This window comes from Ictalurus punctatus, chromosome 26 (genome assembly GCF_001660625.3).
Source record: "Ictalurus punctatus breed USDA103 chromosome 26, Coco_2.0, whole genome shotgun sequence".
In the NCBI taxonomy this organism is placed as follows: Eukaryota; Metazoa; Chordata; class Actinopteri; order Siluriformes; family Ictaluridae; genus Ictalurus; species Ictalurus punctatus.
In genome coordinates, this window is record NC_030441.2 from 18,307,122 (window position 1) to 18,320,785 (window position 13,664).

Below are 13,664 nucleotides of genomic sequence, written 5' to 3' on the forward strand. Positions count from 1 at the left end.
ACAGGTCAAGCCTATTTCCATTAACCACAATATGGCATTATTGCAAATACAAAGAGTAGAATACACTGATCAGCCATAACATTAAAACCACTGACGGGTGCCGTGAATAGCGTTGATTATCTCGTTACAGCTGCACCTGTCGAGGAGTGGGATATATTACACAGCAAGTGAACAGACAGTTCTTGAAGTCGATGTGTTGGAGGCAGGAACAATGGGAAAGTGTAAGCAACTTAGTGACTTTGATAAGGGCCAAATTGTGCTGGCTGGATGACAGGGTCAGATCATCTCCAATACAGGGCAGTATGCAGTGGTAGGAATCTACCAAAAGTGGTGTAAGGAAGGACAACTGGTGAACTGGTGACAGGGTCATGTGATTAGATCCAGTACGTCCTGGATGTCGTAACGCGCATGTGTCGATTTCAGACACAGTATGTCGTTAAGTAGTTTATCTACAGTTCTGGTTAAGGTTAGGGTTACAACATCCAGTACATGGTGGATCTAATCCATTATGTCATCATGCTACAGGCTGCAGTGAGGACACACGTGTCATGGGCGCCCACGCTCAGTGGTGTGCGTGGGGAGCGAAGGCTAACCCGTCTGCAGTCTTCAATCTGATGTTTTAAAGTTACATTTTTTTTAAAGTTACATTCAAAACAGTTGTTGGTCAGTGTGTTGTGTTCTTGGTTGGTGAGTGTGTTGTGTTCTTGGTTGGTCAGTGTGTTGTGGTTTTGGTTGGTCAGTGTGTTGTGGTGTTGGTTGGTCAGTGTGTTGTGTTCTTGGTTGGTCAGTGTGTTGTGTTCTTGGTTGGTCAGTGTGTTGTGGTTTTGGTTGGTGAGTGTGTTGTGGTGTTGGTTGGTCAGTGTGTTGTGGTGTTGGTTGGTCAGTGTGTTGTGTTCTTGGTTGGTGAGTGTGTTGTGTTCTTGGTTGGTCAGTGTGTTGTGGTTTTGGTTGGTCAGTGTGTTGTGGTGTTGGTTGGTCAGTGTGTTGTGGTGTTGGTTGGTCAGTGTGTTGTGCTCTTGGTTGGTCAGTGTGTTGTGGTCTTGGTTGGTCAGTGTGTTGTGGTCTTGGTTGGTCAGTGTGTTGTGGTGTTGGTTGGTCAGTGTGTTGTGGTGTTGGTTGGTCAGTGTGTTGTGTTCTTGGTTGGTCAGTGTGTTGTGTTCTTGGTTGGTCAGTGTGTTGTGGTCTTGGTTGGTCAGTGTGTTGTGGTGTTGGTTGGTCAGTGTGTTGTGGTCTTGGTTGGTCAGTGTGTTGTGGTTTTGGTTGGTCAGTGTGTTGTGGTCTTGGTTGGTCAGTGTGTTGTGGTCTTGGTTGGTCAGTGTGTTGTGGTCTTGGTTGGTCAGTGTGTTGTGGTGTTGATTGGTCAGTGTGTTGTGGTCTTGGTTGGTCAGTGTGTTGTGGTTTTGGTTGGTCAGTGTGTTGTGTTCTTGGTTGGTCAGTGTGTTGTGGTCTTGGTTGGTCAGTGTGTTGTGGTTTTGGTTGGTCAGTGTGTTGTGGTCTTGGTTGGTCAGTGTGTTGTGTTCTTGGTTGGTGAGTGTGTTGTGTTCTTGGTTGGTCAGTGTGTTGTGGTTTTGGTTGGTCAGTGTGTTGTGGTGTTGGTTGGTCAGTGTGTTGTGTTCTTGGTTGGTCAGTGTGTTGTGTTCTTGGTTGGTCAGTGTGTTGTGGTCTTGGTTGGTCAGTGTGTTGTGGTGTTGGTTGGTCAGTGTGTTGTGGTCTTGGTTGGTCAGTGTGTTGTGGTCTTGGTTGGTCAGTGTGTTGTGGTCTTGGTTGGTCAGTGTGTTGTGGTCTTGGTTGGTCAGTGTGTTGTGGTGTTGATTGGTCAGTGTGTTGTGGTCTTGGTTGGTCAGTGTGTTGTGGTTTAGGTTGGTCAGTGTGTTGTGTTCTTGGTTGGTCAGTGTGTTGTGGTCTTGGTTGGTCAGTGTGTTGTGGTTTTGGTTGGTCAGTGTGTTGTGGTCTTGGTTGGTCAGTGTGTTGTGGTTTTGGTTGGTCAGTGTGTTGTGGTCTTGGTTGGTCAGTGTGTTGTGTTCTTGGTTGGTCAGTGTGTTGTGTTCTTGGTTGGTCAGTGTGTTGTGTTCTTGGTTGGTCAGTGTGTTGTGTTCTTGGTTGGTCAGTGTGTTGTGGTCTTGGTTGGTCAGTGTGTTGTGGTTTTGGTTGGTCAGTGTGTTGTGGTCTTGGTTGGTCAGTGTGTTGTGTTCTTGGTTGGTCAGTGTGTTGTGGTCTTGGTTGGTCAGTGTGTTGTGGTCTTGGTTGGTCAGTGTGTTGTGTTCTTGGTTGGTCAGTGTGTTGTGGTCTTGGTTGGTCAGTGTGTTGTGGTTTTGGTTGGTCAGTGTGTTGTGGTCTTGGTTGGTCAGTGTGTTGTGTTCTTGGTTGGTCAGTGTGTTGTGTTCTTGGTTGGTCAGTGGTTGTGTTCTTGGTTGGTCCGTGTGTTGTGTTCTTGGTTGGTCAGTGTGTTGTGTTCTTGGTTGGTCAGTGTGTTGTGGTTCTTGGTTGTCAGTGTGTTGTGGTTCTTGGTTGGGTCAGTGTGTTGTGTTCTGGTTGGTCAGTGTGTTGTGTTCTTGGTTGGTCAGTGTGTTGTGGTCTTGGTTGGTCAGTGTGTTGTGTTCTTGGTTGGTCAGTGTGTTGTGGTCTTGGTTTGGTCAGTGTGTTGTGTCTTGGTTGGTCAGTGTGTTGTGTTCTTGGTTGGTCAGTGTGTTGTGTTCTTGGTTGGTCAGTGTGTTGTGTTCTTGGTTGGTCAGTGTGTTGTGGTTCTTGGTTGGTCAGTGTGTTGTGTTCTTGGTTGGTCAGTGTGTTGTGTTCTTGGTTGGTCAGTGTGTTGTGTTTGGTTGGTCAGTGTGTTGTGGTCTTGGTTGGTCAGTGTGTTGTTGGTTGGTCAGTGTGTTGTGTTCTTGGTTGGTCAGTGTGTTGTGGTGTTGGTTGGTGAGTGTGTTGTGGTGTTGGTTGGTCAGTGTGTTGTGGTGTTGGTTGGTGAGTGTGTTGTGGTGTTGGTTGGTCAGTGTGTTGTGGTGTTGGTTGGTCAGTGTGTTGTGGTGTTGGTTGGTCAGTGTGTTGTGTTCTTGGTTGGTCAGTGTGTTGTGGTCTTGGTTGGTCAGTGTGTTGTGTTCTTGGTTGGTGAGTGTGTTGTGTTCTTGGTTGGTCAGTGTGTTGTGTTCTTGGTTGGTCAGTGTGTTGTGGTCTTGGTTGGTCAGTGTGTTGTGGTCTTGGTTGGTCAGTGTGTTGTGGTGTTGGTTGGTCAGTGTGTTGTGGTCTTGGTTGGTCAGTGTGTTGTGTTCTTGGTTGGTGAGTGTGTTGTGGTTTTGGTTGGTCAGTATTTTGTGTTTTTGAATTATCCTTGCGTTGTTATTTTTGCCCTTACAGCACACTGCAAATTATGATCCATTGTGTTGAGATTGTGTAGAAGTCTTACCCACAGGACCAGGAGCCTGGACAACTGCTACAGCTGGCTGAGCAGCCTGGACAATTACAGGAGGTGGAGGTTGTTCGATTATTACAGGAGGTGGAGGTTGTTTGATCATTACAGGAGGTGGAGGTTGTTCTATGATCACAGGTGGAGGTTGCTCGATCATTCCAGGAGGTGGAGGATGTTCGATCATTACAGGAGGTGGAGGTTGTTCAATGATCACAGGTGGAAGTTGTTCAATCATTACAGGAGATGGAGGTTGTTCGATCATTACAGGAGGTGGAGGTTGTTCGATCATTACAGGAGGTGGAGGTTGTTCAATGATCACAGGTGGAGGATGTTCGATCATTACAGGAGGTGGAAGTGGTTCGATGAACACGGGTGGAGGATGTTCGATCATTACAGGAGGTGGAGGATGTTCTATGATCACAGGTGGAGGATGTTCGATCATTACAGGAGGTGGAAGTGGTTCGATGAACACAGGTGGAGGATGTTCGATCATTACAGGAGGTGGAGGTTGTTCGATCATTACAGGAGGTGGAGGTTGTTCGATCATTACAGGAGGTGGAGGTTGTTCGCTGAACACAGGTGGAGGTTGTTCGATGATCACAGGTGGAGGTTGTTCGATCATTCCAGGAGGTGGAGGTTGTTCGATCATCACAGGTGGAGGATGTTCGATCATTACAGGAGGTGGAAGTGGTTCGATGAACACAGGTGGAGGATGTTCGATCATTACAGGAGGTGGAAGTGGTTCGATGAACACAGGTGGAGGATGTTCGATCATTACAGGAGGTGGAGGTTGTTCGATTATTACAGGAGGTGGAGGTTGTTCGATCATTACAGGAGGTGGAGGTTGTTCGATCATTACAGGAGGTGGAGGATGTTCGATCATTACAGGAGGTGGAGGTTGTTCGATGAACACAGGTGGAGGTTGTTCGATGATCACAGGTGGAGGATGTTCGATCATTCCAGGAGGTGGAGGTTGTTCGATCATCACAGGTGGAGGTTGTTCGATCATTACAGGAGGTGGAAGTTGTTCAATGATCACAGGTGGAGGTGCAGGCTGAGCCATGTTGTGTGGAAGTAAAGGTTGCCACTAACATGCACTGATTCTGATGCACCTGTGGAAAAATATGGCAAAAAGCAAAAACCTCATGTCCATGAGGTGAAGTGAAGAGACATGGAGGAGAGTTAAATGGAGTTAAAATGGAAGCTATGAACCGGTATGAGGTAATAGCATCTAAAGTCTTTGTTCTACTAAAATAACTACATCCCTATTAACCAGTCACCTGTGGCTGCTAATGATTACCACCAAGTTATAATTTGCACTGCCTAACTAGCTGGAAAGTTACCTCAATATTTATACTGGACATTCAGTGTTTAACATCAACGAGTGCACAAATCTTGCTATCTGGGTTGTACACCCCCCCCCCCCCCCCCAACATTGTTGATATTTGAATTTCTCGATTTCTCACAACTGTAACCAGTCAGTTTAAATGAAACGCAAAATGCTAAGGCCAAATGCTACCCCAAGATCAAAACCATCGGCACAAATTACTAAATACAAGACAGATATTTCTTTAATAGGTTCTCCGGGCCAAAGAGGAAAAGGACCATCCAAGCTGTTATCAGCATCAGGTCCAAAAGCCAGCGTCTGTCATGGTATGGGGGCGTGTCAGTGCCCATGGTATGGGGGCGTGTCAGTGCCCATGGTATGGGGGTGTGTCAGTGCCCATGGTATGTGAGCGTGTCAGTGCCCATGGTATAGGGGTGTGTCAGTGCTCATGGTATGGGGCTGTGTCAGTGCCCATGGTATGGGGGTGTGTCAGTGCCCATGGTATGGGGGCGTGTCAGTGCTCATGGTACGGGGGCGTGTCAGTGCCCATGGTATGGGGGCGTGTCAGTGCCCATGGTATGGGGGCGTGTCAGTGCCCATGGTATGGGGGCGTGTCAGTACCCATAGTATGGTAACTTGCACACCTGTGAGAGTATCATTAATGCAGAAAGATCTGTACACATTCTGGAGCAACACATGCTGCCATCCAGAGCAGGACAACGCCAAACCACATTCTGCTGGGATCACAAGCGCATGGCTGCGTAAGCAGAGAGCGCGGGTGCGAGCATGGCCTGCTGCAGTCCTGACCCGTCTCCCCTTGAGAACGAATGAAGCGCAAAATAAGGCGACGAAGCCCTCGTAGAGTTGCTCAGCTGAAGAAATGCATAATGGATGAACGAGGGGAAATTCCGCTCGCTAAACTTAACAACCTGTGTCTTCACTCAGCGTCCAAATGCTTAATACGCGTTATTAAAAGAAAAGCTGACGTTACACAGCACTAAACAGTCGACTGTCCCAACTGTTCTGGAGTGTGTTACAGTCATCAGATTTGAAATGTGTGTGAATTTTCAAAAACAAACTAAAACCTCAAATAATGTGTTAATAATGTCTTTTCAATACAGTACAGAGTGACCTGAATGTTCAAACTACTCTTTTTGTTGTTGGTTTATTTATTTTTTTGCATTTTCCATACCGTCCCAACTTTTTCGGAAATTGGGTCGTAATTCAAGCATATAAAATTTATATTCAAATACACGTGTCAGCTTCCCAGTTTCATAAACAGAGGCTAGAGGCAGTGTTGTGGGGTTGAGACAGAAAGTACGAAGGGCAGGAATGTAGACCTACCGGTCGTGAAGAGAACCCTGAGTCCGTGTGCACGGCGTCTAAACGCATGAACAGAAGTACACTGAAGATTTTTGTTCCCCTAGATTTTATGTGGAAACCCACAAGAAGAATATCCTCCTCTGTTCGTTCCTCTAGTGCACACGCTCATTTCATTCCCTTGGAGGACATAATTCATTTATATATACAGTACATCCTTTTGCTTATCACGATACTTTTTTATTCATTATTTATTTCCTGTTTCTCAGGGTTTTCACTGTTGCATCTCTGAGGCTTCGCATTTTGTCCTTCGTTTGTTGTTGTTGTTGTTCTTTTTAATGGCCCAATGAATAAGTCTGATAAATGATAATTACGTCTCATTTCTCCTCTCTGCGATAGTACATTGCAGGTGCATGTCTCTCAAACTCTCAAACAGTTCGTCCAGTCCGAAATGACGTCACACATCATCTCTTTGTGCAATTTAACGCAATACTCCGTATAACTTCGACTTCTGACCGAATGAATGAATGAATGTGATGGATGAATGAAATTAAAACCCTACCTCTGCGCTTTGTGTCGATCCTCTCCGACTGTTACAGCCCGACTAAATCAGATCGCGAACAACGCCACACGTCTCCCTTCCGCAGCGATACCATCGACATTTATCAGCGCCTCTCACTGCAACAATGTTTACACAAGCAACATTTTTTTTTAAAATAGTTTGAAAATTCCTGAGCTTCACGAGTCAGCAGTAATCAAGTAACGGCTGGTTATTAGCGTCGATGAATAGACTCGAGCGACGCGTTATATCACGGGGGCGATCGATGATGTATGTAATAAGATGTAATAAGAAAGAACGATAGCCCTGCTAGCACATTTATACCTTAACCCATAAAAGCTACGTTTGGAGTAATAATGTCAATTTAAGTCTACTTATTACAGATATACTCTGATTCAAAAACAAATGTAGAATTGTATAAACGTATCAATATTTCATGTATTATCTAGAATGAACGGTTAAAGAAGAATAAAGTTCATGTTCTGGAACGCCCGAGTCAAAGTCCTGACCTTAATCCAGTAGAGATGTTGTGGAAGAACCTGAAGCATGAAGCTCATGTGAGGAAACCCACCAACACCCCAGAGTTGAAGCTGTTCTGCACTGAGGAACGGGATAAAACTCCTCCGAGCCGATGCGCAGGACCGATCGACACTTACCGGAAATGTTTACTCGCGGTTATTGTTCACAAGGACGTCACACCAGATACTGAAAGCAAAGGTGCACATACTTTTACCCACTCACAGATATGCCATACTGGATCATTTTCCTCAATAAATAAACGATAAAGTGTAATATTTCTGTCTCGTTTGTTTAATCAGGTTCTCTTTATCTCCTTTTAGGACTGTGAAGAGGTTTTAGGTCACGTTTATGGAGAAATATTAAAATATTCAAACTTTCAGCACCACTGTATAAGCAGTTTCATTCTTCATGCCTTCCTCCTTAGTCGTAAACCTGTTTCTGTCCATTATCTAAGGGCGTTTTGGATAAAGGCTCCAGACACTTCTACTCTTTCCTCAAGGAGGCCAGATGACATCTTTAAAATTCCTGAGATGTTCGGCGAGAAGTCAGGTGGTTTATCTGATTCCCGGTTCAGATCGTACGGCTGCTATTTCCACATTCCTGTAACGTACCGCCCACCCTCCGTAACCCTCGAACACGCCTACTTCTGTTGACTGAATAATCGAGGGAAGGAGACCGGGTGGAACAGAGCCACAGACTCTGCAGCAGCCTCGAGTGAAAAGCCGAACAAGTCTGCTGCTTCAAGAGTGCTGTGAGTTCTCCAGACTTCTCTGTTCAGCCGGACGATGTCCTGGAAACAGAGCTGAACAGGCAGCAGGCATTAAAACGTAGTCTGATGTTGTCAGTTTTACACGTAAAAAGGTGCAGAAAGTCCTCTGGGGTTTCCGGGGACGCGTCGACGTTCGGACCGACCGACGGGTTAATACCTGGGTGAATTGTACTAAATAAAATGTTAGGTCTATAGCTATTTGTGGAAATAATATCTGAGAAATAACTTCCCCTGGATGTTTTTATAGCTTTCTGGAACGTATTGATCGAGCTCTTTAAAAATTCATAAGATATTTGGATATTTGTCTTTCGTCCATTTACAGAGCGTAAATGCGTTCCTGTTTTCTCGCCTAAGTGCCCGTGTATTGTGTACTATTGTCACGTAATACACATAAAGGAGGTTAGGATGGATGCGAGTGCAGATAAGAACTTTTAATAAAGAGAGACAGGTAGACAAATCCGAATCAGAGACAATGAGACGATAGCATGGTGTCGTGGAAATTAGACAACACTCGCAGACTCGTAGTCTTCCACCCAATAAACTTCAATATCGCACTTTGGTTTATCTTTCCAGCTTAAGGGTCTACTGCCGGACCCCCCGTGTTTTCGGTTATTTAGATGTTGTTGTGCATGATACAGACATTCGCGTTTGTGAGGAGGTCGCAGGTAAGGTTTGCTTCTGATGACTCTTCCATGCAGATCATATTAGTACATGCAACCACAAACGTATAAGACATTGCATTACCAAACCTGTGTCAGCTAAACCTTTCTGCAGGTCCTTGCTGTCATATGGGGGATTTGCTTTGCCTTTCTTCCCAGCGTACAGGTAGTTCTGTCTGAGAGTTTTCTTGGTCTTCCAGACCTTCCCATGACTCCTATCCTTCCCCTTAGCTGCCATTTCATTTTGGACAGTGGAAATTGTGAGCTACAAAGTCTTTGGATGTTGTTTTTAGCCTTTTTCTTATTTGTAGGCATCGATTCGCTTCACTTTCAGAGCCTCTGTCGGGTGATAATTCTTGACCTGCGTAATCAGGTCTAATGACTCAGACTTCACAACTCAAAGATTGCCCAAACTTTTGCACGTCACAGTTACTATTTATTTCTTTTTCACAATTTTTTTTTTTTAATAAAAATGTTTTTATATAAATTAGTTTGGTCAAGTTGTTGTGCTTCATTCTTTTCACTGCAGCACAATATGTCATTTGGTCAGGGTGCCCAAACTTTCTATATAGTTCAGCAGTCCTTCATCAGATATGCAGTCAAAGTGCTTCTGAGGTTGTAGGAGGTGAAAGCGGTGAAATCCGTTCCACCTCCTACGGCCTCAGAAGCACTTTGCTTGCACAGCTGATGAAGGACATTTGGCCTCATATAAGTATTCACCCCCCGACACCCCCAAATTAAATGATTTTCTTCAGAAAAACTATGATTTTCTGTCATGAATCATTATTAATTATATTAAAGTTCTTTAGGAATGAGAGATGGTTGCAGCATTATTTGTTTATTTATTTACGTATTTATTTTGTTATTGATTTTTTTTTTTTGCGTGGTAATAAAGAATTAAATATCATTCACACACTTCGTAAGTCTGCGGCTCTGAGTTTATCGCTCTGTTTCTGCCTCCTAGTCGATTAACAGAGACTTTTTCCAAATGTTTAGATTCAATTCAAGTCCACATGTTGACTGAAATTTAGGACACAGGTGATAAATGATAAAGGAATTTGCTGGACTGGATTAGTATCTAATGCTTGACATCCCTGGTGTAAAGTGTACCATTATGTAGGCAAGAAGGTTAAAGTCAAAACCTTTACTAATGGTATATGAATCTAACTGGCATTACTAGGAACACATTGATAAAAGTGGGGAAATAATAAATAAACTACGGTTCAGTGAAGAGTAATACCCAGTTATGTCCACTACATGGCACTGTTGTCAAAACTTTGAGCTTATTGCGCAATCTCAGAAGCCAGTTGTGGTCCAAACATGCACACAGCCTCCATTTTATCAGGGTTTAGTGCAAAATCCCAATCGTGCCCCAGAACCTGCACTTCATATTACACTAATCTCCACTCTTTAGTCTCCCACTCTTCAGCCTCCCAACATCAGCATTTCTCTACATCCGATCCTTTACTGATGACAGATAGAGTCTTTATATTTGGAGTAATATTATTTGGCTCAATCCTACCAAAACCCAACTACTCAGGAAAGATATAGCCTACATCCCCGTGTCATTTTATTACCATATAACTCTTACCGCCGGCACTACATGCTTACAAAAACCTCGTCTGGTCCCCCTGACTATCTGTAAAAACAACCGTCTTATGACTAATCTCCATTTTAGAAATTGTAGCCACACACACATCTTAATTTCAATATTTCTATTCAGCCAGTCTAATCCGTTTCTGAAAAGCATGAACTGTTCTCTCAGCTGACACAGAGCTATAGCTACACGTTCTCTTCCTCCAGGATATTAGAACATTTCCTGCCTCGGGTCAGTCGCTAGTATGACAGACACAGATCTTGACAGGTTTGGATTTTTAAATCTGTGCTGGATTTAATTTCACATCATCACACGCTGCTGCTGGTTTAGATCAATATACCTGATCAATATACCTGAATATACCTGTAAACGAAATAGTCGTTTTTTAAATTTTGTAAGTCTTCAGTACAAACCTGAGAACAACAAAAGGCTAAATCTGGGGGAGAAACTGATGCAGAGGATGTGGCCCACATCTGGACCGGAAGAGGAGGGGGGGGGGGGGTTGCAGCTGGCCAGTATTGCTTGGAATCCGTAATAGTGATATCTGGGTCGGTTTTGGCCCGTTCATCAGGACACCAGTTCAGATCCATCCTACAGAATCGACCCAAATATTACAACAGGTTGGCATGAAAGGTAGATTGCACTGAACATCCAAGGTACAAATCTTTCTTGATTTAGCAACCAATTTAATTAATTTGCCGGTATCGTTGCTGCCTCACGGATCAAGGGTGCCCGGTTCAAGCTTGAACTCGGGTTACTCTGCGTTCAGAGCTCTGCATGTTCTCCGTGCAACTGTGTGGGTTTCCTCAAGGTTCTCCAGTTTCCTCCCACCACCTAGAAAACATCCCAGTATGAGGACTGGCTACACTAAACTACCCCAAGCTGTGAATGTTTGCGTGTGGTGCCCTTCAATCCGCCCCGATATAGCCGGTGTGTATTCCCACCTCACACCCAGGATGAGCTCTGGATCCCTGACCAGGATCAATTCAATTTGTGCACCCCTAACGTGTAAGAAACTATCCATAGCAGGAAGTTCTACGCACCAGCATGGAGGGCACCAACAGTCCGAGTTTAAGCTATCCGTGTCGTGCATGTGTCTTTACTCAGCAACTGTAGATAATCTCCTTAAGACCAGGCTGCTGAGCCGGCTAATTGCCATGACAGGGAATTAAACAGGAGGTTTCTTTTCTTTTTTTCTTTCTTTCTTTCTTTTTTATATAGCTGACCATCACAAGGAGCCACACCTCAGATCACCTGCTGCTTTTAACATGCACATGTAGAAATCTTGTAAAGAGGAAACATGCGTCAGAAGTATAAACAATCTGTCATGTTTAACGTGCTCTCTCTCACTCGATTGTGCAGTTAAGAGGACAAGCATGCTCTCAGCCTGGGCCCAGTTATTCAGACGTAATCTGATCGGATTCTGGCTATCGGATTGGATCTAATCTTGAAAGTGGGTTGTTCAAGAGAAGTTAAAAAAAAAAAAGGATTCTGAAATCAGATTACAGCATGTAATCCGATCTTGCTTTTGATCTGGATTAAATCTTGAGTAAAAAGTTCAAAACTTTTTAGTATGATTGGGATACCTGTTATCCAAAATTTTTAAAAATTTAAAAATCAGGATTAATCCTGATCCCAGCAAAAGGGTGAAGTGATAAATATACCAACACCAATACCAACACCAACACCAATACCACCACCAATAACAATACCAATACCAACACCAATACCACCACCAATAACAATACCAATACCAACACCAATACCAACACCAACATCAACACCGACACCAACACCAATACCAATACCACCACCACCACCAACACCAACACCAATACCACCATCAATACCAACACCAACATCAACACCAATACCACCACCAATAACAATACCAACACCAACATCAACACCGACACCAACACCAATACCAATACCACCACCACCACCAACACCAACACCAATACCACCACCAATAACAATACCAACACCAACACCAATACCACCACCAATACCACCACCAACACCAATACCACCACCAATAACAATACCACCACCAACACCAACATCAACACCGACACCAACACCAACACCAATACCACCACCAATAACAATACCAATACCACCACCAATAACAATACCAATACCAACATCAACACCGACACCAACACCAATACCAATAACACCACCACCACCAATACCAATATCAATACCAACACCAACATCAACACCAATACCACCACCAATACCAACACCAACATCAACACCAACATCAACACCAATACCACCACCAATACCAATACCAACACCAATACCAACACCAACATCAACACCGACACCAACACCAATACCAATACCACCACCACCACCAACACCAACACCAATACCACCACCAATAACAATACCAACACCAACACCAATACCACCACCAATACCACCACCAACACCAATACCACCACCAATAACAATACCACCACCAACACCAATACCACCACCAATACCACCACCAACACCAATACCACCACCAATAACAATACCAATACCACCACCAATAACAATACCAATACCAACATCAACACCGACACCAACACCAATACCAATAACACCACCACCACCAATACCAATATCAATACCAACACCAACATCAACACCAATACCACCAATACCAACACCAACATCAACACCAACATCAACACCAATACCACCACCAATACCAATACCAACACCAATACCAACACCAATACCACCACCAATACCAATACCAACACCAACATCAACACCAACACCAATACCACCACCAACACCAATACCACCACCAACACCAATACCAACACCAACACCAACACCAATACCAACACCAATACCGCCACCAATACCAATACCAACACCAACACCAACACCAACATCAACACCAATACCACCACCAACACCAATACCGCCACCAATACCAATACCAACACCAATACCAACACCAATAACAATACCAATACCAACACCAATTCCAACACCAACATCAACACCGACATCAACACCAATACCACCACCACCACCAATACCAACACCAACATCAACACCAACACCAATACCAACACCAATACCAACATCAACACCAATACCACCACCAATACCAATACCAACACCAACATCAACACCAATACCACCACCAATACCAATACCACCACCAACACCAATACCAACACCAATACCACCACCAACATCAACACCAATACCACCACCAACACCAATACCAACACCAACATCAACACCAATACCAATACCACCACCAATACCAATACCACCACCAATACCAATACCACCACCAACACCAATACCAACACCAACACCAATACCAACATCAACACCAATACCACCACCAACACCAATACCAATACCAACATCAACACCAATACCACCACCAACACCAATACCAACACCAACATCAACACCAATACCAATACCACCACCAATACCAATACCACCACCAATACCAATACCACCACCAACACCAATACCA

The 13,664-nt window shown here is 44.2% G+C and overlaps 1 protein-coding gene across 2 annotated transcripts in view; it reads right to left on the minus strand.

The window, feature by feature from the left end:
- LOC108258458 (uncharacterized) overlaps positions 1–7,379 on the minus strand; it is an 8,213-nt gene extending 834 nt beyond the window's left edge. Inside the window, exons 1-3 of one of the 2 annotated variants that reach the window (XM_017457108.3) lie at positions 7,119–7,378; positions 6,613–6,728; positions 3,401–4,515 (exon numbers count right to left, since the gene is read on the minus strand). In XM_017457108.3, coding sequence (XP_017312597.2) covers positions 3,401–4,466 — 1,066 coding nt within the window. In that variant the 5' untranslated portion in view covers positions 4,467–4,515; positions 6,613–6,728; positions 7,119–7,378. Of the gene's footprint in view, positions 1–3,400; positions 4,516–6,612; positions 6,729–7,118 lie in introns of both variants that reach the window. The other variant, XM_053676361.1, reaches the window with a different exon arrangement.
- Positions 7,380–13,664: the final 6,285 nt, after the last annotated feature.